Source organism: Camelus dromedarius, chromosome 10 (genome assembly GCF_036321535.1).
Source record: "Camelus dromedarius isolate mCamDro1 chromosome 10, mCamDro1.pat, whole genome shotgun sequence".
NCBI classification, from domain to species: domain Eukaryota; kingdom Metazoa; phylum Chordata; class Mammalia; order Artiodactyla; family Camelidae; genus Camelus; species Camelus dromedarius.
Window position 1 is genome coordinate 76,627,828 of NC_087445.1, and position 27,349 is coordinate 76,655,176.

The window sequence follows — 27,349 nt, forward strand, 5'->3', positions numbered from 1 at the left end:
CCTTCCCTGTCCTACACGACAGAGGGTCCCGGTGGGGCGGCCCCGGGGCTGCTGTGGAGACTCGGCGCCCCTGCCGTGGAAAGGGGGAGCGGTCAGTGAGGCCAGGAGGGGAAGGGGGAGGGCAGATGCAGGCCACTAGGGGGCAGAATCCAGCTCCCGGTGCACGGGTGGGTGGGGGCAGACCCCGTGTTCCCGAGCGCACAGCAGTGAACCCAGCAGACACTGGGGGAACAGAGAGGGGGCCTAAATGTCTGGCAATGAAGCTCAGGAACAGGCATCGAAGGGAGGGTCCCGTCCCAGAGGGGCTCTCGGAGCAGAGAAGTCCCTCCTGGCTCAGGCCGGGCCCCGCCTGCCTGCGGCTTGGGGAGCCCCGGTGGCCCCTGACGTCCCACTGGACCCAGGACTCTGGTTTGCTTCAGGGTCACTCACCCTAATCACTTTCAGGATCGCAGCTTTCTGTAGAGACCAAGACAGAGCCAGGGGTGGGGAGACGCCGGGACAAGGGCCGAGGCCCCTCCCCACCCGCAGCGCAGACGCGGGTCACGAGACCCAGCGCGGGGCCCTGGCGGCCCTGTGACCCGTCACAGCACAGGTGTCTCCCCACGCAGGCGCCGGGGAAGGGGCAGGAGGGTCATGGGCTGCGTGGAGAAAGAGGAGAGGACACAGGGAGGGACACGGGGACACAGCAGGGCCGCCCCCTTACCCATCAGTGCAGGAGTGAAGATGTCCTCCTGGGGTAATCCCTCGCGCTGCGTGAACTTCTTAAAAGCATCCAGGGCTTCCTGGTTCACGTCGGGATTCCTACCTGCAGGCCAGGCACCCGGTGAGCCCCGGACTTGGGGAGCAGATCCAGGGAGCAGGGGCCCCTCCCTGCACCAGGGTTCACCCTGGAGTGGCCGAGGGCAGGAGGGGCGCTCAGCCGGGGAGTGGACACAGAGCAGGTCAAGAGGAGACAGGCCCCCACCCAGCTGACACATCCCCGGGAAGGGGGGTAGCAGTGGGGACACCCTGAGTCCGTGAGTGCTCTGGGGGGCCCCGGGCTGGCTTCCGAGGCTGACCTGTAGGGTCACGTCCCTGACCCAGAGGAACGTGCTGCCCTCTGACCAGAGAATTCTTGGACTTGACCCTCGCCCTGGAGGGTCCTTGTTGGGAAAAAGCCTCCATCAGCAACACGCTGACCAGCCCCGCGTCCGAGACCCCGGGAAGCGGCTCTTTGCAGCAGCAGTGGCTGGAATCCACCCCGTGAGTGGTCAGGTCACTGAGGGAGCTCAGACCGGCCACCCGGGGAAGTAAACTGGGCCAGACACACAAGGACCACTGCTTGTTCATGTTCAGGACTGGGACGTGGCTGATGCCGGTTCCGCTGGCTTCTGGAAGCAGAGCCTGAAGGGCCGGGTCAGGAGGTGCGGGTCTCCGAGGGCCCAGGATGGCAGCTCCTCACCTAAGAGTTTCCCTGCTCTGAACCGTTTGCCGTGGTGCTGGGCCTCGCAGTAAAAGACGTAGTGGTCCTCCACTGGCAGCTCAAAGATGTACACATGCTTCCTGCCCTCATCTGCAGACGGACAGGGAGAAATGGGTCCTTTGTGTCTCAGTTCCTAGAGAAGATATCTGAGACCGCATTAAGGAACACTCGAATGTTCCCGCTTCTTGCCACCCTGGCAGTACCGAGCTCCCTGTCACCCAGGTGCCCAGTGGGCCTGTGCCCAGGACATGCTGCTGCCCCAGCAGTGACCCTGACGTGGGGAGGAGCCTCCTCCTGGCAAGGCCTCAACCAGAGCTGTGGAGTCAGGAGAGGCTGGAGGACTTAGAGGCTGCGGCTGGACGCTCCAGAGCTGCCCTGCCCTCTTCTGCATCCGTATCCCTTAGCTCCCCTCCGGGGGGGAACAGCCAGGACCACCCAGAGGGAGGGCGTGGTCCCTTCATCCCTGATGTGGACAAACCTGTCCCATCTGGTGTCTGACGTCAGGCCGAGACCCCTGGGAAGGGAGAGGTGAGCATCTCCTGAGAGGGGACAGGGCAGGGACCCCCAGGGGGAGGCCTGGGCTCTGGAGGGGGCTGGGCCGGGACTCACTGGTGATGTATTTGCCGGGCTCCTCAGTTGGCCGCATCACCTCTCTCTTCTCATGGCACTGACCCTGTTTCCTGGGAGACGGGCGGAGCAAGGAAGCCATGCTCAGCAAACACACCTGCGCCCACCTGAGCTCACCTGACACGTGGGCCTCTGCCTAGTGTCCCCAGAAATTCCACTGTCACCCCTGCTGCCCAGGACTCTTTCCCCTCAAGGCCAAGGGGACATGCATTTTACCAACACCCCAACTGGGATGGGAAGGGGCACCTGGAGGCCACCCCGAGGCCAGGGCAGGGGGAGGGAAGCGGGGAGCAGGGCCCACAGTGGGTGACACTCACAGGAAAGTGAACATTATCTCCAGGTCCCCACCGTCCAGGGCTGTCACTGTCACAGGGGACACCTTCCTGGGCCTCCTCTCCTTAGGCAGGTCATTGTCGGCCACTATGGCGTTCACATACCATGTCCCTGTGATCTGAGCAGATGGGGGTCCTGAGCCCCTGAGTCCACCCCAGCATGGCCCAGATTCCCCTCCTCACCCAGCGCCCCAGCCCCCCAGCGCCCAGCTGCAGCCCCTACTAAAGGCAGTCTGGGTTCTCTCGTGTCCACACCCCTCGCTCAGTTAGAACAAGCCCGGAACTCAGGGCTCCCGGCCCCAGACAGAGGCAGGGAGTGCCTGTGACCCCACAAATCTGCTCTCCTGCTCCATCTGACCCCTTCCTGCAGAGAGCACAGGGTCATAGCTGACCTTCAGTGACCCTTCCTAAGACAGGTCCCCTGGGACTGCCGCCTACAGGCAGTCCACCTGTCCCTCCACCTGCCCCCCTCGCCCACCCAGGCTCACATCCTGTGTCTCCAAGGGGAAGGACAGGGGGTCCTGTGCCTCCAGGGCAGCAAGCAGGCCGAGAGTGATGATCAGGAACAGGGCCTTCATCTCCGGGGCTCTGCGCTCGCAGCTGCCAGCAGGTCACCTGGGGTCTGGGTGAGGCTGTGCCGGCTCCACACCAGGCTGCAGTTTATACCCATCTGAGCTGCTGGCACCTGAGCAACTGGCACAGACCACATCCCTCCCACACAGCATCCCGGCCAGTTCTGCATCGGGAAGGCGGCTCGTGGTTATTGTTGGACTCTGCTGAGTGACCATTAAGAGCCACCCCGCAACGAAGGACGCATAATGCTGCAGCCCCGCCCAAGGGCGCAAACTCTTAGGTGCACCATCGGCAGGGGGTCGCTGTCAGCACGGACGGGTGTGCGCTCAGCACGGAGCACAGGCCTTGGCTTCCTGGCCCTCCCTCCCACCCCGACCTCCCAGGGCCCCGGCTGGGATCTTCAGCACAGCTTACCTGGGAGGAGAGAGGGACTGGCCTTTAGCGCTGCAGGCCTGCGGGGTGCACTTGGCTAAGGGCCCCGGGGTCCCGGGGACCAAGCACCCCCCCCACCCCACCCCCGCCCTGATGCTCTGCGCTCCTGGCTCCGGGCCTGGGATGCAAACCCCAGAGCTGCCTGGGGGCGGGGCACTACTTCGTGGCCTGGGCTCAGTCTCAGTGCCGTCTCCTCAGGGAGTTCCCCGCAGGCCCAGGGAGGAGCGCCATGGCCTCCCCGGGGCCCCTGGCTCCGGCTCCGGGCGCCGGCCGTTCCCGGGAGAGCGCGCGGTTCTCTCCGGACGGGCCGGCTCGCTTCCCGCACGCGTGTCCACGGCCTGGTGCCCCCGTTCTGACCGCAATTCCTCAAAGCAGGGGCTTGACTCCTGCGGTTCGCCGGCTGGTGTGGGAAGAGCTCCGGCCCCCTGGCAGGGGGTCACTGGATATTTGGCCCTAAAGGAGTAAGCCCGCGACTCGCCTCCGGAGCCTCAGTGGACTCCTCTCCAGCGGGGGCCCCTTAGCTCCCGCGGCTCTGGGTCACGGCGCGGGCTCCCCGGAGGACGAGTGACGGGCCTTCCCAGCCCGCAGGAGGCTCAGAGCGCGCGGGTCCGGAGAGCCTGTCCAACCCCTGAACTTCATGCTTCTAGAATCCCGGCCACCTGGGAGCTTCTCCCCCATCAGCTCTGGCCCCCACATCACCCAAGACAGGCCTCGCGTCTTACTCCTTTCGGATAAACGGGCTGGAAGAGTCCAAGGCGGCCCCGTGCGAGTCTGTGCGGACGTCGCGGCTGGGCCTCCTTGGGCCCCGGCTCTGCTGGCCTCGGCCCCGGCCACGTCCCGAGCAGGAACCTGGGCTGCTTCCTCCCCGGCCCTGCAGTTCCGAGCCTGAACACCCCCCCCCGCCCCGAGACCCACGGCTGACGGGGGCCCTGCGGGCAGGTGCTGGGGTCACACATGGTGTCTTTGTGCCTCTATGGCCCGAGGTTGGATGCTGCTGTAGGCTGTCCACCCCAAGCACTGGCTAAATAGTAAGAATTGGCCCTTTCTGTCCCCCTGGGGCTTGCACTGAAGGCGCTGGCATGATCCGGGAATCACTCCAGCTTGGAAGGTGCGGCCGAGCAGAAAGCCCCCGCCTCGACCCCCGGGGTGAGCCGGAGGTGAGCGGCCGCGCTGAGTCTCCTCATCGACAGGAGAGCTTCCCCTGTTCCCTGCGCCTCCCGGCGGTGCCCAGGGAGCACGCAGTCAGGTTGTTATGTGGGAGTCACTGCTCTCAGCATCTGTGACAGGGACCAGTTTAATTCATCCTCGAGGAAACACTGGAACAACACGCAGGTCTCACCGAGAGAACAAGGGTGCCCCCGCCCCTGAACCCTCTGCCTGGGGTGGCTGAGCTTTCCAGGGCTCCCGTCCTCCACCCCTGTGCCCTGTGCCCCAGCAGGCTGAACGCTGCCCAGTTCTCCAACTGTGTGCTTCCTGGACACTGGATGTGCGCCACTGAGGGTGGACCCCACCGGCAGATGGGGGGGCAGGAGGGGGGACACAGCCCTGCCGCAGTGCCATGGCCGGGACCTTTCTCTGGTTCTGCACCCCTTCGTGATGTGGCTGCCGGGGGCTGCCCCCTCCACAGCCCCGGCTCTCACCGCTCTGCTGAGTCTCGCCTTCGAGTCTCGGTGCTGCCACCTCCCAGGTGCCTCACTGAAGTGGACAGTGTCTTGCTTTCCTTGGTATTTGGGTATCAGAAGGTTTTGACGGCCCCACCTAGCAAACACCAGACCAGAGGGCACGCCGGCTGGGGCTGAGGGGCGTGTAGAAGGGAGAGGGGAGGCAGGATGCCTACACAGAGGGTCCAAGAACGGCTGCTCAGCGGGACTGCGGCTGCTCCGCTAGCCGTCCATTCACATCACTTGAGGGGGAATGGCCATCACCACCCTGGAGCCTCAGCTCCAGCGCTGGCCAGAACCATTCAATATGGGGCAGGGGTGCATCGGAGCAGGGCGAGGGGTGGACTGTGATTGATGGCGCCGATCCCCCCTCCAGCCCCTCCTGCAGCTGGAGGACACAGTCCCTGCCCCCGACAGGACCATGGCTTCCCGTTTCACCTGCCTGCATCCTTCCTTCTGTGTCTCCCCTGACACACGTGGTGAGAGCGGATGTGCAGGCGAGTTAACACACCCAGTGCAACGGATGGGAGCTCAGGGCTACCCGTCCTGGGCTCCTTGCTCCCCAGTGGGACATCTGACTGGTCCCACCCGCTTCTCGGAGGTGCTCAGGAGGACCGAGTCCCCGTGCCCACAGTGGTGACCTCCTCATGAACACGCATTTGACTGCATGTTCTCCCTCCCCGTCTCACTTGACCTCAGACTACTGGCTTCTAGAGCTGTGAGAGAATGAATTTCTGTGTTTTAACCCATGTCATATGTGGCACTTCGGTACAGCAGCTCTAGGAAATGAATACAAGCCCTAACACGTTCATGATTCTGCCAAATGTAAAGGACTAAGTACACAAAGCAGACCAGGGATGGGCAGAACAGATTAAAAGCCATGATACAACTACGTGCTGTCCTCAGAAAGCTTACTGCCGCTCTCACAATGAAGGCAGGATGGAAGTACAAGCACAGAAAATGTCAGCAAGCGCTTATGGAGCCGCTGTCAGTGGGCTGCCTCTGTGATGCAGCGTCAGTGCGCTGTCCTCCGCTGTCTGCTCTGCAGTGATGGGGCCGGACCCAGCAGACACTCCTCTTTTGCACCTGCTGCGAGTTAAGCTTTGTTGGTAGGAGGCTTAGGACGAAGGGGCCTCCTTCCTGGGCCCGGGGTGCTTCCATTTCATTCTTTCTCTCTCTCCTGCTGGATGACTAACAGCGGCACCAGTCGGGGGTGTCCACTTCCACTCAGCACACTGATGCAGGGAATCCCCAGGGATGGCTTCCTGCGGAGAGTCAGAGGCACCTGGGCAAGTGGATTCCCGGTGAGCCCTGTAGGTTTCCCAGCCTCAGCGCACCCGCCCCTGGGAGAGGAGAGAGGCCTCCTGCTTGCCAGTCTCAGCCTGTGCTTCCCTACCGCCGGCCTCTGTCCTGACCGTGGACCAGCTCTGGCCCACCGTGACCCAGCGAACTTGCCCACCATCCCTCGGGCTTCAGTCTCCCCTTCTTCAACAAGGTCTGGACCCAGCCCTGGGGAGGGGCCTTCTCCCCAGCCTGACCCTTCCTTAGCCGCTCTGCTGTAGCCCTGGGCTCTTCTCCATAGTTCTTCACAGTTCATTGTTCATCCTACGGACCATCCCTGCCCAGCCTATTGAATGGCTTCTGCGTCCTGATCTGAAGGCTGATTCATATAATTATGTATTATTTTAAACAGTGATAAGTGCCAAGGGGAGAAGTCAAAGTGGAACGGGTGGAGTAGGAAGTGTGGGGACAAGGGGGCGGTTTATATTTTAAGTGACAGGCCTGAGACGGCCTCCCCAGGGTGACATTTGCACACACTATAAAGATATCGGAGGAAATGAGCCATGAAATCGGCAGGTGGAAGAGGCTTCCAGGTGGAAGGAACATTCAGTGCAGATCTTCAGGTGGGAGAGTGTCGGGTGTGTTCCAGGGAGACAGGGGAGGGCAGAGGGCCTGGGGCAGGTGACGAAGGGAAGACGGGCCACAGGTGAGTCAGACAGGTGGGTGACCAGTGGTGTCGGGAGGGCAGGCCCCCATGAGGACTTTATCATGTGCTCTGAGAAATGGAGACCCCACAGGGACAGTTTGCAAAGTCCAGGTGTGCCTTATGGCTTTAAAGGGTCACCCCAGTTGCCGCATTGAGGATAGAATGGAGGCAGAGCAAATACAAAGACGGAGAAACCAGCCAGAAAGATACAGCCATGATCTAGGCCGATGACGAGAGTGAGTTGAGCAAAGAGCCCAAGAAAAGGAAGTTAAGCACAGGAATTGCCCCAGAGACCCACAGAGCACCTCACTAAAAACCAGCCGACATATGCACTGCGTGAAGCCCCTCCAGCCAAAGGTAAACAACTTCTGGGTAGAGAGCATTTCCAAGGAACTGTAAGTCAAACCACACCCCCAAACACAAATGCAAATATTAGTTGAGGTGCCAAGACAATCGGGAAAAATAGTCTTTGGCACCAGTGGTGCTGGGATACCTGGATATCCACATACCACAGAAGGAAGTCAAATCCTTACCTCACACCGTATGTAAAAACTAAGCCAAATGGATCAAAGATGTGAGACCTAAAACTATAAAACTCTTAGAGGAAAACATAGGATTAAGTCTTCATGGTTTTGAAACAGGCAATGGTTTCTTACGTATGCCCCACCCCCGCAACCTACAAGCAACCAGAGAGAAATAGATCAATTGAACTTCACCAAAATTAAAACCTCTGTGCATCAAGGGACACTATCAAGAAGGGAAAAGACCATCCTCAGGCTGGGAGAGCATGTTTACAACGTCTGCGTCTCTGATAAGAAGCTACTATGCAGAGCAGACAGTGAGCTCCCACAGCTCAGCGCTGAGAACACAAGCAGCCCGGAGAAAACGCGCAGCGCTCGTGGATGGCGTCCCTCCCGAGAAGACACGCAGGTGGCAGCAAGCACACGCGGAGACAGCGACGGAGCAGCGGACATTTGGGAAACGCAAATCAAAGCCACAGGGGGATGTCACTTCACACACACACTAGTGTGGCTCTGACAATAATTTTTTAAAATTCAGATAATGGCAAGTGTTGAAGAGGATTCAGAGAAACTGGAATCCTCCCTCCTTCACTCCTGGTGGGAATATATACAGAGCAGCTGCTTAGAAACATAGGTTGGGAGTTTGCACTTCCCTGTGTCTCCCCAAGAGAAATGGAAGCACATGTCCACACGAAAGCCGGTACGCGAGTGTTTATAGCAGCATCACTCCTGAGAGCCCGAAGTGAAAACAACTCAAATTCCCATCAGTCGATGAAGTGATAAAGAGAAGTGGGCTATTCATATAATGGAACACTATTCAGTCATAAAAATTAATGAAGTATTAATACACATTACAAAATGGGTAAACCTTGAAACATTATGCAAAATGAAAGAAGTCAGACACAAAGTACCACATTTTGTATGATTCCATTTATAAGAAAAGTCCAGAATTGGCAAATCCACAGGGACAGAGCATCGATGACTGGATGCCAGGGGCTGGGGGAGGGAGGCGTTGGGAGTGACTACTAACAGGCACAAAGAAGGTCTTCAGGGCGATGAAAAGGTTTCTGGAATTAAATAGTGTTGATGATTGCACAACCTTGAGAATATACTACCTACCGAATTGTATGCTTTTTTAAAAAATCAAGAGTTTATTTTTTTAATGCAGTTTTAAGTTAACAGCAAAAATCGAAGGGAAGGCACAGAGATTCCTCAGAGACTCCCTAACCCGCAGATACACAGCCTCCCTCATTCTCAGTATCTCCCCCAGGGTGGTCAATGTTTTATGACTGATAAACCTCCGTTAACACATCATGATCACACAAAGTCCATAGTTTACCTGAGGGTTCACCCTGGGTGTTGCACACTCTGTGGGGTTGGATAAAGGTCTGGCACGTATCCATCACTGTGGTATCACACGATTTCAGTGTCCTAAAACCCCCCTGCACCCGCCCCCATCCATCTCTGCAATCACTGAGCATTTTACCAGCTCCCTGAGTTTGCCTTTTCCAGAAAGTCCTAGGATGGAATCACGCAGTAACCAGGCTTCTCTCACTTAGTAATACGCGTTTGATCCCTTCATGTCTCCATGGCTTGAAGGCGCATTTCTTTTCAGTGCTGAATAATATCCCACTGTCGGGATGAACCAGTTTATTGATCCTTTCACCTACTGAAGGACGTTTTGGTTGCTTCCAAGTGCTGGCAATTATGAATGAAGCCTCTGAAAACATCTGTGGGTGGGTTTTGTGTGGATGTAAGTTTTCAACTCCTTTGGATAAAAACCAGGAAATAGGACTGCCAGATCATGTGAGTTTGTTGACTTTTGCAAGAAACCGCCAAATCATCTTCCGAAGTGGCTGAACCCCGCTGCGCTCCCACCAGCGGTGATGTGAGCGCCTGCTGCTCCGCATCCTCACCTGCGTTTGCTATGTCGGCGCTCCAGGTTTTGTCCACTCCAGTAGACGTGTAGTGGCATCTCGTTGTTTTAATTTGCATTCCCCTGGTGACATATGATGTGGACAGTCTTCTTTAGGTAGGGCGGGGGGGCGCTGGGCAGGAGGGTCCGAAAGGCTCGTTGAGGTGGTGGCTGCTGCAACCAGAGTGACAGGAGCAGCCGCCTGCCCGCGTCTGGGAGCAGTGAGCTGGTGCCGGCGGGGTGGCTCGTGAGGACGCTCGAGGTGGCTAATGCATTTCTTCTGGAACAGAATGCAGAAGCTTCCCTGCAAAAGGGGAAGCCAATCGTCACCACCTGTGCCCGGGAGCCCCTCCCCTGTCCATCAGAGGTAGATGGAGACAGAGCTCTGTGCAGGAGCGGGGGAGAATCCGGAGGGCTTCCTGGAGGGAGGGGCAGCGTTCCTGGCCTTGGACCAAACCTGCAGGAGACACCCCAGGGGCTGGGGCAGCAGAAGCTGCTTGGCCAGGCCCCCAGGAGAGTCCTGGGCCTTTCCTCTGCGGCCCATTGGGTCTGGGGGCCGGGACACACACCGAGCACCTAGGGGAGGGGGCCCTGGTCAGTGGTGGTGCCGCAGGTGGTGAGGGCCGTGGGAGGGGCCTCTGGCTGGGAGGGGCCCTGCGCAAATCGCTGTCCCTCTGTGGGCCTGGGTCTCTGCATCTGGACTTGGAGGGTGGTGATGTGCCCAGGCCTCACAGAGCAGAGATGAGGTTCAAGGGCAGAGAGGAATGGATGGTAGCAGTGTGCTTGGCTCCCCTAGGAGGGTGAGGGCCAGAGCCAGGGCGACCGTCACACGACAGAGTCCTCGGGAGACCCTGGGAGGCAGGGGGAGCTCCCCTCACACCTTCAGAGGAGGAAAGCGGCTCAGGCAGACCAGGCCCCAGGCCCACGCTCACACCGGCCAGCGTGGCCGCGGCTGGAGGTGGGGGCAGCACTGGGACCAGCTGGCTCGGGCCAGACGTTCTGAGTCAGGGGCCAGAGGCACGTGAAGGTGGGGAGGGAGGCCTCGCTGACCTTGCCCTCGACCTTGGCGGGAGGGGACCTCCACGACGGCCAGCCTGGAGAGGAGCCCCCAGAGAGCCCAGAAGAGGCAGCAGCACGAGACGTTCCTGTGGCTGTCGGGGAGGGGCTCCGGGGTCAGAGGAGGGGGCTCCTCCCTCCCAGCAGGAGGCCTCACGTTGGGGGGGGGGCGTCCTCCTCAGCCCTGACTCCTGCTGCCCCAGGGCCCGAGTCCCGTCCATCAGAAGTGACCAGAGCAACGGCCTGGGAGAGCCAGGGGCAGGATGGGTGTGGGTGGGCAAAGCTGTGATGGGCCAAAAGCTGGCCCTGTGCTGATGACATGACGTACAGACCCTCAGATTCCTCCCCAAATTCAGAAATGTGCAGGGTCAGACGAGTTGCAGGGCCTCAGCGCACCCTCCACGGGTTTGCTCTCCCTTCACAAGCTTCACGTCTCTTGTCCTTCTGTCTGAGGACAGAGCCTAGGACGCCGGTCGCCGGCTCTGCACAGACCCCGGTGCTGGCGCCGCCGGGCTAACTGTTCTTTGTAAGCATCTGGCCAACCGGGGCTCTGACTGCAGGTGCCAGAAGGCTCTCCAGTGGGTTTATGTGGAAATACAGTTCAGGGCCATGGTCCTGTGGCTCTCACAGCTCGTAGGAACCAGGACAGTCAGACTGGACGACAGGAACCAGGGGGCAGAGGTCACAGGGACACCCAGCCCCACCCTAGGAAGAGCCCGGGCAGCCGTGTGTCCAGGGCTTCAGGTGCTGGGCTGCGGCCACAGACGCCACTGGTTCAGGACACGCCCTGGGTGACATCCCGACGGCACCTGGTTGTAGACACTTGTCCTCCGAACTGTGAGAGAACTTCCTGTTATGTGAACCACCACCATCATGTGGGTGCACACAGACACACACAGAGACACACAGACAGACATACAGACAGACAGACATACAGACACACGGAGACACACAGACACACACACAGACACACACAGAGACAGACAGACATACAGACGCAGAGACACACAGACACACACAGACACACACAGACACACACGGATACACGCAGACACAGACACATACACACAGACACCCGGACACACACACAGAGACACACAGACACACGGAGACACACAGAGACACACAGACAGACATACAGACACACAGAGACACACAGACACACGGAGACACACAGAGACACACAGACAGACATACAGACACACAGACAGACACACAGACACACAGACACACACAGAGACACACAGGCACACGTAGACAGACACACGGACACACACACATACGCACAGACACACAGACAAGCACAGACACACACTCCCACGGGCCTGGACCAGGCCCTCCGTGCAGAGCCACCTCCTGCCTCTCCCGAGCGGACCAGCCCCGCATCCTCATCTGCCGGACGGCAGGGCGGCCTCCCCAACGAACCGTCCATTTCACAGACCAGGGTTGTTTTTCTAGTTCGTGCTGGTTCCCTTCCAGGGCCCCTGGGAAGGATCCGTTTTCTCACCTTTTTCAGCCTCTAGAGGCCACCGCCTTCCCGGGGCTGGCGGCCCCTTTGTCCACCGTCAGGGCCAGCAGCGTCCAGCGCAGTCACCCCACAGGCGTCACTCTGACCCTGTCCCATCCTCCTGTCCCCCCTCTCTAACCATCCCCCTGCCCCTCCCAACAGGTGAGACTGCTCTGGGCCGCCTGGATGATCCGGGATGGTCTCCCACCTCAAGGGGAGCTGACCCGCCCCTCAGCCCATCTGCACCTGCAGGGGTCCCTGCCGTGAGTCTAACACACCGACGGGTCTGGCCTGGACCGGCCGCGAAGGGCACCGCGCGCAGCGCTGCCAGGGACCAGTGAGACGGTGACTCCGAGGGCCTCTCGGTGGGCGGGGCACATGCCAGGCTAATTCCATGGAGCAGATGTTCCCTCCTGCCACACGAGTGTCACTGGTGTGTGAGGAGCCATTAAAGGGGACAAACAGCGTGGCTGACCCCTCAGGAGCAGCGGGAAGACCCCCGAGAAGGGGGCCCGAGCTTTGTCGTGACCACACGGTGATGCATCCCCAGCAGAGGGGCTGCAAGTTCAGGCTGGAGGGCTCAGAGAAGGTTCTGGGTCTGGTGGGGATGGGGCCACCCACCACTGGAGTAAGAACTGTGTAGCCGGGGGAATGTTCTGGAATCTCCCCCGACCATGCACAGACACACACACACACATTCTCTCCTGCAGCACAGACACAGCACAATACGCACACAATGAAACATACACACCCTCGCACGGACACCTGTGCCCATGACACGCACATGTGCATCCATGCACACAGAAGGTCATGTGTGCACACCTATGTGTGCATGTGCATACTCAGATGCACACGCATGTCACACAGACATGAGGACACACACACATGCACACAAACACACATGCATGTACACGTGCACAGGGGCGAGATGATGCCATTGCACTTTGGTAGAAAGTTCTGGGTGCAGAATGGGGGGTGGGGAAAGCAGAGACCACCCAAGGTGCTTCAGTCAGTGGCGCTGCACCCAGGAGCCTGGAATGAGGGGGGAAGGGGCAGGAACAGAGGGAGGAAGTAGATTCAGGACACACAGGGTAGGGGTTGGGGGCAAAGTGTTCGGGCTGCGTGGGCAGCAGAGGAGAAGGTTCCAGCGAGGCCTCCCAGGTCCACACTGGGGCCCTGATGGGAACACAGGAGCCCGGGGACATTTGTGGGGAAGATCAATCCAGCCTGCCTTGGGGAGGGGCTGCAGTGGTGTGACGGGCAGCCTGGTGAAGGCGTTCAGGGCGTGACGCTGAGCCTAGGGTTCAGGAGGTCTGGGAGTAAAGCAGGGCATGGGGCCATCAGCTCCGAGGTGACAGCTGGAGCCAGGACGTGGATCAGCTCTCCTGGGGGAGCTCGAGGGACCAGGGCTGGTGCAGGAAGGCCCTGTGGCAGGGGGTGGGGGGCGGGGAGCATAGGGAAGCCGGTGTTTTATCTCCTGGCTCTTAATCCAGTGGGGCCCTCCTTCCCTTTCTGATGACAGCCTCCCAGATAAGGCTCTCAGAAGGCATCCCGCTCGAGAGTAATGAGCTAATTACCCGAAACTGAGAACATCCATTCACAGGTTCCAAACAAAACAATTGGATCACCACCTACACAGCAAAACTGAGGGGCCTTTGGTGAAGGTGGTGGGTGGGGCGGGATCCTGTCTCCTGGACAGACTGGAGCCAGAGGATAAATGAGAGGCAGGGAGGCCAGGGGAGCGCAGAGCAGACGTGAGGCCCTGAACATGCAGCTGCTCGTCCTGGCGGCGGGGCTGGGTCTGCTCTCTGTGCTGGGAGCCGAGGGGCCCGGGTTTACCTCCGCCCGGTCTGACGAGGTGAGAGCCTGTGGGACAGGTGGGTGGTGGGAGAAAGGGTGTCCCAGATCAGGCACCTGCACTGGCTCAGGGTCTCAGTCCTACTGCTCCCAGCCCCAGGTGGACTTCAGCCAGAGCCCCCCCTGCGTCTTTGAGGACGTCTCAGGGAGGGGAGGGGGAGCCGAGCCCCGGGGCGGCGGGCCTCCTTCCCGCCCACCAGGGAGGCCTTGGCCAGGTTTCCGTCCTCAGTGCGCAATGCACACAATGATTCATCCCAGTGAAGCTATGAGCCAGTCAGGCAGCCTTTCTAAGAAGTAGCTCCCTTGGGGGGGTCGAAGTCATGGCTTGAAAGGAACTTGGCATATATCAAGCCCTTCTTATAGACCTTCTGGAAACGTGAGAAATGTTAGCCTTACTGTTTTGCAAGATACTGCATTAGGGCCAATATTAACAATCAAACACATTATTACCAAACATATCAGAAACCTCGGAACTCCATGGTGCTCTTGGAACAATATTTGAGTTCTGCAAATGCCCAGATGCCACCCATTCCCTGGTCACAGCCTCACCTCCGCGGGACCCTCAGTGCCTCCTGTTGGGGCTGCCTCCTGGATGTCCCTGACATCGAGCCTGTGCCCCAAGCACCCCCAACTCCTGGCCTCCCCTGCAGAGTCCAAGGTTCCCGCATCTTCTCTGCCCACTTGCCTCCCCACGGCCACCTCCCACTCTTGAAGATGGTCAACCTGATGGCTAAGGACCCAAGATCCCCTCTCTTTGTCTTTTTCCTGTTAAACGCCCATGTCTGACTCCCCCCTCCTCCCCACCCATGAAAGGACTGGGCTCCTTCATCCTGAGAGGGACCTTCAGCCTCTCAAGGAAAGTGAGCCTTGGGAGACCCAAGGATGAGGCAGGAGCTTGCTCTGAAACCAGGATGCTGGTTGTTGGTCCTGCCCCAAACCCAGGGACAGCCCTGCATAGGGGTGCTTGTCATCAGAACAAAACTGCCCTTGGTTTCAAGGGATAGAGTTTGGCAAGAGTAATGGTTAGAGGACCTGGGGCCCTCCATCGTGTCAGGACAAAGAAACATATGGCCATCATCATCATAATTTCTATCTCAAGTTCCTCAATGATCTAGCAAATGAAGAGATAAATGAATGGTAGGTGAATGGGTGGTGGGTGGAGGGATGAAAGAATGGATGGATAAATGCATCCATGTATGAGTGATGGATGGATGGTGGGTGGATGAATAAATAGTGGATGTGTGGTGGAAGGATAGGAGGATGGTGAGTGGATGGTGGGTGGATGGATGAATGCAGGTTGGATAGATGGATGGATGGACAAGCGAATGGATGAGTAGGTGGGGGGGATGGTGGATGGGTGGATACATGAACAGATGGATGGATGGAGGCCTGTGAGGCCAGGATTGATAAGGCTCACAGGGCCACCTCTGAGGTAACAGTCTAGATCCACCTGGCCACCGCCGGGAGCTCCCCACGCAGCTGCCCCACCCTCTCCTCTTGCTTTGCTTGCGGCCCCCCTGCTTCTGGATCTGGGGACGTCCGACTCTTACAGGGGTCCGGTACCTTTGCAGTTCTCTGCTCAGTGGGCCCATTAACCCACCCGTCTTCAGGAGGTGGGGGCCGTGGCAGCTCCTGCGGAAATCTCACGGGCCGTTTCCGTCCAGGATCGGCTTCCTCTGCTGAACAGGTGGGAGGCCAGACCCAAGTACGGGGACACCTTGCTGTGTCTTTCTTCCCATACAAAAAGAGACTTCCTTTCTGGTCCTTTCTGTTTGCTTCTCAGATCTCCCTCAACCATCTAATCTCTTTCTCTCTTTCACCCCAATCTTCACAGGCCATTTTCCTTGCGCTACGGACACCTCTGCAGATGTTAGTCATTTTAGACATATCCGGGCTCAGTCCTTACAGTTCTTCTGTATTTTCCTGACTAAAGCCTTTATTATAGACATCCTTTCCTCGCCCAGCTTTTAGGGAAACGGTACACACAGCACTGGGCCGGACACATGGGTATCCCCAGGGAGAAGCACCGTCTCCCCTGCCACCCTTCAGCTTCGCGAGGAACGTCAACGGTTATTGGAGATTAGAACACACATCGTGTGGGTGTCCCCCCGCCCCACCCTGGGCTCCCCGGTCCCCACCTGGGGGCTGCTGGAAACGGGCTTCTCTCCCTGCCTGCGCTCCGGGGCCAGCTGCTGCCTGCCAGGCGGTGCTGTGTCTGCCACGTCCTCCGTGTGCTGGTTCTCCTAGGAGAATCTGTATGAGTAAAGGTGATGGTGGGGGGACTGAAAATAAGGGGAAGTCACCATCGTGTACGGAAAACGGACTGCAGTGCCGTTACCTGGAGCGTGCTTTCCAAGCCTTGTCTCACTGTCCCATCCACCCCTGGCAAAGCCCAGTGCTGCGGGTGCTTGGGAAACGGGGTAAATGGGTGGACAGGCACTGGGGATCCCTGAGGGCAGAGTGCAAACCGTGGGACTGGATTCTGCTGAGACGAGGAACAGAGGCCTCTTGTCCACAGGACAGGTGGGCAGGTGGGCGGGGGGCAGGCGGCGGGCTTGTCTTCCTGCTGCACCTGGCGGGGCCCTGGTGGGTTCATCTCGCAGCCCGGCGCTGCGGCGGGGACGGGCAGGGAAAGGGGTCGGGGCATGCACCACAGCAGGCCATCAGCCTGGCCAGGATCCTGCCGGCCGCTGTCTGCACGGTGAGCGTTAGGTTCCTGCCCACGGGCCTGATGGTGCGATTCTGAAGGTCCCTTCATGAGCCCCCGCGGGGGAAGGGAGCTGCGCCGTTAGCTCACGCCCCTCGCTCAGCCACACGCGCTGGGTGCTGGTTTACTCCATCCTGAGCTCTGGGGACACAAAGATAAATAAGATGCAGTTCCCTTGAGTCACAGATGGGCAAGCTTGGCCCGGGAGGATCGCCAGTCCTGCCGCCCGCAGTCTCCCCACGCTTGGCGCAGCGGGACTGGGAGGGCTTCAGAGAGGAGCTGAGCCCCTGCTTGGGGTCTGGGGGAGGAGAAGTCAGCAAGGTTCGCTGGCGAAGTTCCTGACCATTTATTCTACGTGGCCACATCGGCGCTGCCTGGGAACATTAATGCGGGAGTCCACGTGCTTCGGAAATCACGCCCTGGTGTACTGGGCGTGACGCTGGGGATTGAAACTCTCCTTTTATTTCATGTGAGCAAAGGTGCTGCAGAATTACAGGCTGGGGGCTTTGCTCGGTGCCTCAGGTGGGACTGGCAGGGCGGACGGGACCGGCAGGGCAGGAGCCTGGCCGAGTGCATGAGCAGGAGGTGCCCCTGGCTGGGAGGGAGGAGGGTGCCTTCTGTTTGAGAAGCCAGGGCTCACCCTCTAGAGACCTGGGGACACGTCCGTCACCAGAGATGGGCTCCAAGGCAGCTTCTGTTTTCTGGGAAGCCCAGTGGATGCCAACTATTTAAAATGTCTTTTCTGGAAATAAGACCTGGGAAATTCCAATCCTGTAAGTGGCCACTGACGGAGGGCTGGGGCCCCAGGGAGAGCATTTCTGCCGGAGTACGCACGGTGACACCCAGACTGAATCTGGCTGCATGTCCCTGTGACAGACTCACCATCCCTGTGCCCTGAAAACCTCAGCTCTCTACCTGGGGCGGGGGTCGGGGGACGGGGCAGTTTTCCTCCGTCCAGTGCTCGGATCTGTCAGTTCTCCCAGCAGCTCCCGGTCTTTCCACACCACATCTGCGAAGCAACTGTCTCCCGTTCCCTGGAGCCCAGGCGCTCCCTGCCCAGGCCAGCCCTCCAGTGGTGACCCTTTCTCACCAAAGCTGGTCCCGCACCCAGAGCCAGGACACCTGTGCTTCCCCCACGTGCAGGGTCCCTGCCCCTGGGGACACCACACACTGTTGGTAGAGTACCCGTCGCCCCTTCTGCTCCATGCAGAGAGCTGCTCGGGAAGTCTGGGGTTTGGCCAGTTGCTCTTAAGCTCCCCGCAGCGTTTGGGAGAATTCACGGAAATGAGCCTCTGGGAACCTTGGCTGCAGGCAGAGACCCTGAGGACAGTAGAGGGGCCAAAGTGGATGGTCCCTGCATCCCCCATCCATGTCACCCTTCCCCGAGGACTGTCTGAGCCTGTATCCCTCCTGACCCCACAACTCCCTGCACAGGCCTCCTCCTCCCTCTGCTCTCCCTGACCCTGGGGACTCTGATCGGTCCACTGTGGCTCCAGTCCGTGTCACTTCCAGGGTGGAGACCTGTCATCAGCATCTGGTTTGTCATGGAGAGGGACCACGGCATCGCCTAGTTCAAAGACAGGACGAACCATCAGGACTTTCAGATGATGGAGCTCTTCGGTGAGGGTCTCCAGCCGCAGGAGGGGCCTTGAGGACAGTGGCGTGACCACCGAGGGGGCGGCCCACCTCAGCCAGCACCCCGGAAAGCAGCGCTCAGCCTTTGGGGCAAACTCCACCCTGTGTACCGATCAGGGGCTGTGTGTGTGTGAGTGTAAGCCTGCACTGTCTCTCTCCATCACGGTGACTCGACCCTTTTTGGTCACTCTTCATCCACAAAGATGATCTTTCTGACATCCTGGACCCTCAGGGCCCTGTCTTCCTCCCTTCCTTCACTGGACCCTTGCCACCTACTCCCTTGGCCTCACTCTACACATATAAACACCCCCATTTCGGGCCAGCCCCTCTGGCCAGCACTCGTGTAGTGGCTTTCCAGCACATTTAACATGGGTTCTTTCCCCAGACAAGCCCCCAGCCCATCGGGTCTTTGCCTGCCAACCTTGCCCGACGTCCACTTGCCTTCCCCTACGTCATGCCCTTCCTAACTGCGCACGCTGAGCTCCTGCCCTTCCGTGGTCCTGGCCAGGTCCCTGGGACCCCAAATCTCTGCTTTCTTTGCACCTGCCCCCAGCTGGGAGAGGGGCAGAGGCCAGTGCAGAGCCAAGGGTGGTCCCCTCATCACATCATGACTACAAACTGCAAGGGCCCCCAGCGATGCCCAGACCGCTCCCAGGCGTCCTGGCCACCTCACTCCTCCCCGCACCGGGCAGCTTTTCACAGGTCCCTTCTCTCCTCACTGTCCACCCCACTTCTTGTGCGGGACAAACCTTCGGCCCAAGCAAGGCCAGTGTGTAGACCACACACGCCACAGGTGTACAGCTGGGAGGGGCAGGGGGTGCGACGTGCCCTTTGCCCACTAGGAGTGGCCTGGCTGCAGCTTCTGCAACCTAGACTCCCCCAGGGAGAGGCCAGGCCCAGGAGGCTGGAAGAGGCAAACGGCCTGGAGGGGCTGAGGGCCACACCGAGAGCCCATCCCTCTCCAGGATGGGTGCCTTCATGGGGGTGGCAGGACAGGCCCTAATGGCCATGCTGGGAAAATGGGGGTCCCCTCTTGAGGGGTTCAGGGTGAGGAGAAGAAGGTGGGATGGTCGCTGGCCCCTGGAGGCAGGCACTGATGGCCTGGCTCCCTTCTCTTGGTGTGGTACCTCCCCACCACCCAGCCGTCAAACACAGGAGGCCCTGAGGGGAGACTGTGTTGGAGCACAGGGCACCTGAGCCCAGGATGGGTGTCTGCAGGGAGTTCCCCAGCATCCGTCAGCAGAACACAGTTCTCTGCGCTCCAGGACGAGGACCGTGGAGGGGCCCCTTTTCCTATGAGTCCTCAGATCAGGGCACCACTTCAGGGTCCTCAGCCATGCAGGCAGCTCCTGGGCTCGGGCGGCTCCTGTCCCAGAGGGCACTCAGATGCCCTTCACCCTGAAGGCTCTGGAGGGTCCCAACTGTCTGGATGTCTTGGCAGGGAGAGCGCCATCCTGGGGTTGTCCCTGGGGACCCTGCCTGGGTCCTGCCTGGGAGAGGGCCCCCCCGACAAGGACTTGGCCGGCCTGCCTCAACTTCCCAGACCCACCTTAACCCATCGCCCCTGCAGGCCGCACCCTAGACGAGAACCCAGAGGTCCTGAGAATCTTTGAAGATTTTGCGGCATGCAAAGGGATAAACAAAACAGACGTTGTCAACCCTCCTCAAGTTGGTAGTGAGAACGGAGCTTTCTTTATTTCTTCTCACCTTTTATTCATGATTTCCTTAACCCAGGGAGTTACTTTTGGCCTTTCTTTCCTTGTGTAACCACAGGAGAGCCTTGTGGGACACACACGGTCTCTCTGCTCCTGCAGACGCCTGTGAGTTGGACCGTGATTCTTAGCACACGGGAGCAGCTCAGGACGCAGGAGCTCGGGGACCTGACAGCCCGCTTCCTCATGGGGCGTCCGTGTGGCTTTCATCCCTTCCCTCCCAGAGCCAGTCCCCCGGATTCTGTGCTGACCACTCCCCGGTTTTACGTTTTACCCCATAAGACTCCACTGTAAACAACTTCTTATCTGACTTTGCCTGATCTGGACTCTTGTGTAAGTGGCTGCTTTAAGAGTATAAAAGCTACTGGTTTCTCTGTATTGGTCAATTTTGGAACTCTATCAATAAAAAGTATTGTATTAATAGACAGAAGAAGAAAAAAGGCCATAGGAACATCTTAATTAGTGCTAAAAAGCCATTTGATAGAAATTACCAATCATGCTGTAAAAAAGCTGTCTTTGCGACAAAACCAGAGGAGACTTTACTCAGCATCAAACACCTCATCAAACAGCATGTGTAGTATTGAAGCAGGGGGACATCCCCACCAGAGTAAGGCAGGGCGACCCACCCTCACTGTCAGGATTTACCATCGCACCAGAGGCCCTGGCCAGCGCAACTGGGCAAGAAAAAGAAACGAGGGGAATAAAGAGTCTTCAGGGGGGTAGCTGTCTATTTGGAAATGTCACTATTCTCAAAATAAATCTAAAAATTCAATTCATACACAGCCACCCCCAATAGATTCTTTCATAAAAACTGATTCATAAGGAACTGATTTTAAACTCCTTAAAGGAGTGTTAATGTACAGGAATAATAAGTCAGTTTTGAAAAGCAGAAAGCAGGAGACGGCTTGCCTTACTAAATTATGAAACTATTCATCCAATTGTGATGTTAGAACACAGTTCTACTGGGAAAGGAATGGAAATAGAAGTCTTGAAATAAACATATATATTTTGGTATATTTGATAAACTCTATTACACTGATATATATTTTACATATTCTATTTGTATATGTATAAATATATTTACATATTCTATTTACATAATATTTATACATTTATATTTATCACACTTCAAATCAGTAGATAAATGGAGAACTGAGAGAAGATATTTTGCCATATGTATTAGGAAAGAGAAAAACACTCCATATTGCTCAAGGAGATAGAAGAAAGAACTATTTGTAATTGCACAAAATTGTAAATAATGCCAATGTCCATTATCAGGGAAATAATTAAAGGCACCAATTTATTCATACATTGAAATACAATGCATGAGCTTTTAAAAAATGATGAAGTCTATATATTCAAACATGACCATCTACACATTTTGCTGAGTGAAAACGTCAGGTTTCTGGACGTGACTTGAAAGATGGTACTATTTAGGTAAAAATAACACTGTCGTATCATTGGATTTATTTTTCTCTCTGATGTATGTTTTCTTTAATTTGAGAATGAGCCCCAAGGGAGCCTTCCTCTGCCCCCCTGAACACTCACTTGAGCCTGAGCTTGAAAAAGCCTTTTCTTTTTGGCCTTGAGGATGTTGCTGGCCGGCTGGATTAAGGATTCAAGGATTAAGCCCGGCAAGGGGGTGCGCTGACTCCGGCGCCCTGACTCCACCGTCCAGACTGCCTGCCCTCCCTGCGCCTCAGTTCCCTCCCCTGTAAAGGAGGCGCATTACAGCACCTCCTAGATGTGCCTGGAAGAGAGTAAAGAGGCCTCCGGAGTGCACCTGGCACGCACTTCCGGGGTGGCGGTCACATCCACCGTCAGGATGCCGCTTCCATCCCCCTCCCTCCCCTCTCCCGGTGGGACACAGGTCCAGACCCCTTGGTCCAGACCCCACCACCATCTCCTGGCTTCCTTGGGCGGAGGCCCAGCTGGGCAGGCGCAGCCAGGGCCACACGGAACAGCCGCTCGGCCGGACCTTTTGGCCCACGAAGGGGCCTCAAGATCGGGATGGAACTAGGGGCTCACCTCTAGACGGACTTGGGGGCTGCGGAGGGGCCGCGCTCTGCCAGGAGGGGCGGGGGCGACTAAAGGTCCTGGGGCTCGGGGTTCGGCCTGGTGGAGGGAGGGCGGAGACCAGGACTCCAGGGGCCGCGGTGTCCGTCATTCCGGGAGTCTGGGACCCGTCTTGGGGGCGCAGGGACAGGTGACTCGGTCCCTGGTTAGTGGGTGGGGGCGGGGCGTGGAGGACTAGTGAGGGGCCGGAGGGCGTGGCCGGGAGGGGCGTGGCCTCATTGGGGCCCGTTGAGACCCGGTCCCTCCACGAGGCTGGGGTCTCTGGGACCCTGAGTTTTCTCCCCCTGTCCTCCCACATCGGCCCCCTGCGCCGCCCACTGTCCCCTCACGGGGACGGGTGTCGGGGAGTCCGGGCTGCATGTGGGCGCCTCGGAAGCCGCGGGCGGCCGCCGAGGGATGCGAGGCCCCGGGTGGGAAGGGCCCCGGCGGGGAAGCGCGGCTCTGCGCCCGAGGGCTGCGCGGGGTGGCCGTCCAGAGCCGCCTGTGGACGGCAGCTCTGGGGCCTTCTGAGACCCTCCTCGGTCCTGGTCCTGGTCCTGGTTGGGTCGGGTGGCTCGAGACTCTAGGAATGTCCCTCACCCCCGTTTGCACAAAGCGGTCTTTCCCAGAACTGGGATTCCCCGTGCAGACCGCCTGCGGCCCGAAAGTCAGTCCTGGGCAGGCTTTCTCTTCCCCGGGCCTCTCAGCGCCAGCCCTGCCCTGCCCGCCTTGGCACGGTCACCCGGGCCCCTGCTTCTCCTGGAACAGCTCCATGCTGGACAAGCGCAGGTGCGTCGGGAAAGCGGGGTGCGGGATTCGCGGACTGAGTGTGCGGTGGGAACCCCGCTGGAGCGCTGGGGAAGGTGCCAAAGGGAAAAACCTGGGAACCGCGCTTGCCTCTTCCTTCACCCTCAGCCACACCTGCTGGGCACCAGCCCTGCAGTCCCACCTGTGAGTGTGTCTCCAGTTCACCTGTCCTGCTTTCTCTCTGCTGCTCTGGGTGAGGCTCCCTCCTCTTTCCCGCAGCCTCCCTGGTCCTCTCCCTGTCTGCTCCATCAGCCAGAACCATCTTTCCAGAACACTCCGATCTGCTGCTTCTCCAGCCTGGCCCCTCCCACAGCACCTCCCCTCTGTGCTCCACCTGACTCTGGCCTTTGCCTGTGCTGTGCCCTCCTCTGGGACCACTCTTTTCCTGCTCTTCCCATCTGGCCAGTTCCTCCTGTGGTCATTTCTCCTTCAGCACTGTCTCTCTGTCTGTCTCTCACACCCTCGTGGCTGGGGGAAGGATGATGGCGGCTGGACCCCCGTCACCTCGAAGGCCTCCTCACATCTGCTGGTTGCTGCTGCTCCCGGCTGAGACACCTACTGGCCTCCCCAGCAGCCTGGGCTTCTTAGCTTGGATGAGATTTCTTCCAAGATCAGTGTCCCCAAGACAGACAGAGCTGCATCCCCTTTCATGACCTGTCTTGCAAAGTCCCACAGCATCACCTCTTTGGCATTTTGTTTGTCAGAGTCAGGGACCAAAGCCAGGCTGTGTGCAAGGGGGCTGGGGTTCAGCTCCCTCCTTGATGGGAAGGGGGCTCAGAATGCAGACATGTTTTGAAACCACCACCAGCTGAGTCTCAGCTCTGCAGTGTCTGTTGGACGTGGGGTCTGAGGCTCAGCAGAGGGCAATGCCCAAATGCAGAGTTAGCCATCACAGCATCAGGGGACCTGCAGGGACACCGGCAGTGCCAGACTCGCTGCCCACAGTGACCGGTGCACTCCATCTCCACACGCTGGCTGCTGCCATCCCCTTCCACCAGGACCCCAGCTGGGGCCCCCAAACCTGCCCTGCTAAAACCCCCTTCGGGGCTCCCAGTCTGCAGAGCAACAGTGTCTTCATTGGGTGCCTCCTCCCATCGGAAACCTGCCGCTGGCCCGAGTGTGTGTGTGTGCCCAGGGAGAGGCGGGACACTGGGGACAGAGCTTTTCCCTCCTGGGGCTCAGATGAGCACATGGCTCCCTTCCCTCAGTCCGGGGTCCGACTCTGCCCCATTCCTGCAGCCCCGGGAAGCCCAGGTGTGGCTGGCACTGCAGTTCTGACCAGCTGCGTGGCCTTTGGCTTTGGTGCGGGGCAGCCGGCCGGGGCTGGAGGTTGGGTGTCTGACCCGTGGGCCTTTATGGGTCCCGAAACTGGGAGAGTCTCAGGCAATCCAGGACAAGGTGGCCCTCCTAATTCTTCTTTTAAATGGTGCTACGATACACATGACCTCAGTTTTACCGCCTTAACCTCTTTTCAGTGCACAGTCCAGCGTCATTAAGCACATTCACACTGTTGCGCAGCCGCCGCCGCCGCCGCCGTCCACCCTCAGAGCTGTTTCCCCCTCCCAAACCGAAACGCTGCCCCCAGGAAACACTAAGTCCCACCCCGCCCACAGCTCTGCTCCCATCCTCCTCTCTGTGTCTGTGGATCCGGCTCCTCCTGGCATCTTGCCAAGGTCTGTGTGTCCTACTGAAAGTGATTGCTGTGCCCTTCAGCGGCCACCCCCCCACCCCGGCCTGAAAGGCTGCATTTTCTGGCCTGCTTTCCCCTCTCGCGAGAAGACGGAGGGAAGTCACGCGATAGCATCACTTTCTCTAATGTGGTCGGTGATTTTTCATTTCTGGGTCCTCTGCAACTGTAAGAGGCTCGGACTCGATGTCGAATGTTTCTGTGTCGGGGCCTAGCAGTCGTTTTTACAAAAGATCATCAATTCAGGACCGACATTTTCTCCCTGATTCAGGGGAACACAGCCTGGTGGGACGGGGAGGGACCCGGCGAGGGACCCCACCCCAGCCCTGGAGCCGCAGCAGGCCCTGGGCCAGTCTCCCCGCCAGTCCTCACCCACCTGCGGCCATGAGGCTTCAGGGTGAGGGGCGCCCTGAGCCCCTTTCAGACCTTTCAGTCCCCTGACGGCCAGCGGCTCCGCCATGACCACTCAGCGCAGCCTCTAGGAACCAGGAAGGCGTGCCCTCTGCGCCATTTCTGGTTCCCGTGTTGCCTTTTCACGGACTTCCCTGGTGTTTTTTGTGAAGTGCGCGGCCCCCGCTCAGTCTGGGTGTGCTCCCTTGGGATTCCTCGGAGCTCACTGACGGAGCTGCACTGGTGCCCTCTCTCAGGAACCGGCTCCCAGCGCTACATCTTAGAAGGTGTTTATTGAGTGCCTACTGTGTGCTCAGGTGCCCAACTAGGAGCAGTGCAGATGGAGGTAAAAAATACACAGGCTCCTGCTCCTGCACCCTCCTGGGAGGCAGCGGTGGCCCCTTCCTCAGATTCACTGCTTTTTGTTGCGCTAGAGTGTAGGTGACATTCGCCACTTTATCCGCGTTTAAGAGTGGAGTTCGGTGCAGTCAGTACGCTCACGGTTCTGCAGCTTTCACCTCCATGCGTCTCCAGGACTTCTTCCTCCTCCCAAACCAAAACTCCACCCACTGAACACTAGCTGCCCCCCGCCCCAGACCTTGGCACTATCAACCCACGTGCAGGGGGCTGCAAGTAAGCCAGGAGCTTGTCTGAGGTCTTAAGAATTGCAGTCTGGGAGACAGATTCGGGTAACCCTGAAAGAGCGTCTTTACAAAGACAAAAAGCCGCGAGGAGGTTGAAGGTTGCCCGGGTAGAACTGTGATCGGCCCTTAAGGGGAGGCAGTAAATGCCCGTCCTTAAGGAATCACAGCTGTTTCAGGGTGAGGGTCGGAGAAGTTGCTAGGCTGCCACAGTTTCCCGCCGATGTTCCCGAGGCTTCATCAGGTCAAAAGGCCAGATTCCACCCAGGCTGGGGTGTGCCTGAGTCCCCGGTCCCCCCTCGGAGAGCTCCCTCTGCGATGCCGACCCCGCGCTGCCTCCTTTCACAGCCCCCGCCGCCCTCCTCCTGGTCTCTGTGACTCCGGCTGCCCTCAGCCCCTCGTCCGAGTGGAGTCCTCCAGAACCTGCCCCGCAGGGACTGGCTTGACTACAGTGTCCTCGAGGTCCATCCAAGGGGACCTTTTTACTTCACTAAACTGAACTGAACTATCATAACCAATTTTGATTATCCATTCCCCTGCTGGTGCGTCTGTGGGTTGTTTCTGATTAGGAGATACGTCAACTTACGTTGCTCTGAACATTCTGGAAGGAGGCTTTTGGTGAACAGATGTGTGCGCGTGTCTGGTGTTTACCTGGGAGCGGAACTGCTGGGTCATAGAGCAGGTGTGTGTCCACCGTTAGGGGGTGCTACGCAGGCGTTGCTCTAAGCGGCTTTCGGTTTGCCCCCCCAGCCGCGGACGGGCATCCCAGGGCCCCGCGTCCTCACCGACACGCGCTGCGTCACGGGCTGTGTTTTCACCACTGCGGCGCATGCGCGGTGGTGCCTCCCTGCGGCTTTAACCTGCGTTTTCCTCCCAAGTAACGGTGCGGGGAGCCTAGTCGTGTCCGCTCCCGCGTGGCTGCCTTCGTTGGGAAATTCCTGTGCCAATCTTTGCCGGCTTTCTGATGGATTACGCATCCTTCTCTTAATAATGAAAGGGAGTTAGCTACACATCTTAGAGTCTTTTTTCAGATAAATATACGGCAAGTGTTTTTCCTCTCTCCGTGCCTGCCTTTCGTATACTCACAGTAATGTCACTTCATGGAGAGTTAATTTTAAAAGACCCACTTTACCAATTTTTCTACATTGTTAGTGTATGTGTTCTAAGAAATCTTTGCTTCCTCCAAGCTCATGAAAATATTCTCCTATGGTGTCTACTAGAAGTTTTATTGTTTTTAACTTTCGCATTCAGACCTAATACCCAGCCGGAGTTGATTTATGTTTCTGGTGCAAGGTAAGAGTCAGAATGAACTCCTTCTCCCCGATGGCTACCAGGGGGCCCGGGGCCTTTTGCTGAGAAGCACCCTCCCGCTGCTCTGCAGCGCCTCTTAGTTACAAATAAGACGCCTCCCTGTGTGAGTCTGCGTGGACTGGATTTAGATGGAAGGATACGGGGTGCGGGCTCTACGTCTGAGTCCTTCATCAAGCTTGTAAGAGCCCTGGACGCCCACCTTCGGGAGTCCGGCTGGGCTCCGCCCGCGTCTGCTGCTGCGCGTCTGTCCTTGGCCGCTGCTCGCTGCCCGGTTACTGTAGCTCTGCAGGCAGTCTGAGCATCCGGCAGTGACGCTCCCCGCCGTGTCCTCTTCCAGGCTGTCCTGAGTGTTCTTGGCCTCTGTATTCTTACAGACTTTTCCAAATTAGCTCATCAGTTTCCACGATGAGATACCGGCTAAGGTGTTTTATAGAGTGTGTGTTAAATCAGTAGATAAACCGGGGCAGAACTGAC

General features: G+C 58.4%; 1 protein-coding gene across 1 annotated transcript; it reads right to left on the reverse strand.

Annotated features, from left to right (window-relative positions):
- Positions 1-581: 581 nt before the first annotated feature.
- OBP2B (odorant binding protein 2B) lies at positions 582-2,999 on the reverse strand. Its single transcript, XM_031448650.1, has 5 exons — positions 2,910-2,999; positions 2,407-2,540; positions 2,072-2,142; positions 1,442-1,552; positions 582-805 (listed from the first exon to the last, which is right to left on the reverse strand). The coding sequence occupies exons 1-5, from the start codon at positions 2,997-2,999 to the stop codon at positions 582-584; spliced, it is 630 nt and encodes a 209-aa protein (XP_031304510.1).
- Positions 3,000-27,349: the final 24,350 nt, after the last annotated feature.

What these genes read in the sequence shown, in the direction of transcription:
- OBP2B (XM_031448650.1), bottom strand. Translation starts at nt 2,999, where the DNA reads ATGAAGGCCCTGTTCCTGATCATCACTCTCGGCCTGCTTGCTGCCCTG. An exon ending in GAGATAATGTTCACTTTCCT is followed by an intron (nt 2,143 to 2,406) that starts GTGAGTGTCACC and finishes CCCGTCTCCCAG; the next exon opens with GAAACAGGGTCAGTGCCATG. An exon ending in CAGAGCAGGGAAACTCTTAG is followed by an intron (nt 806 to 1,441) that starts GTGAGGAGCTGC and finishes CCTGGCCTGCAG; the next exon opens with GTAGGAATCCCGACGTGAAC.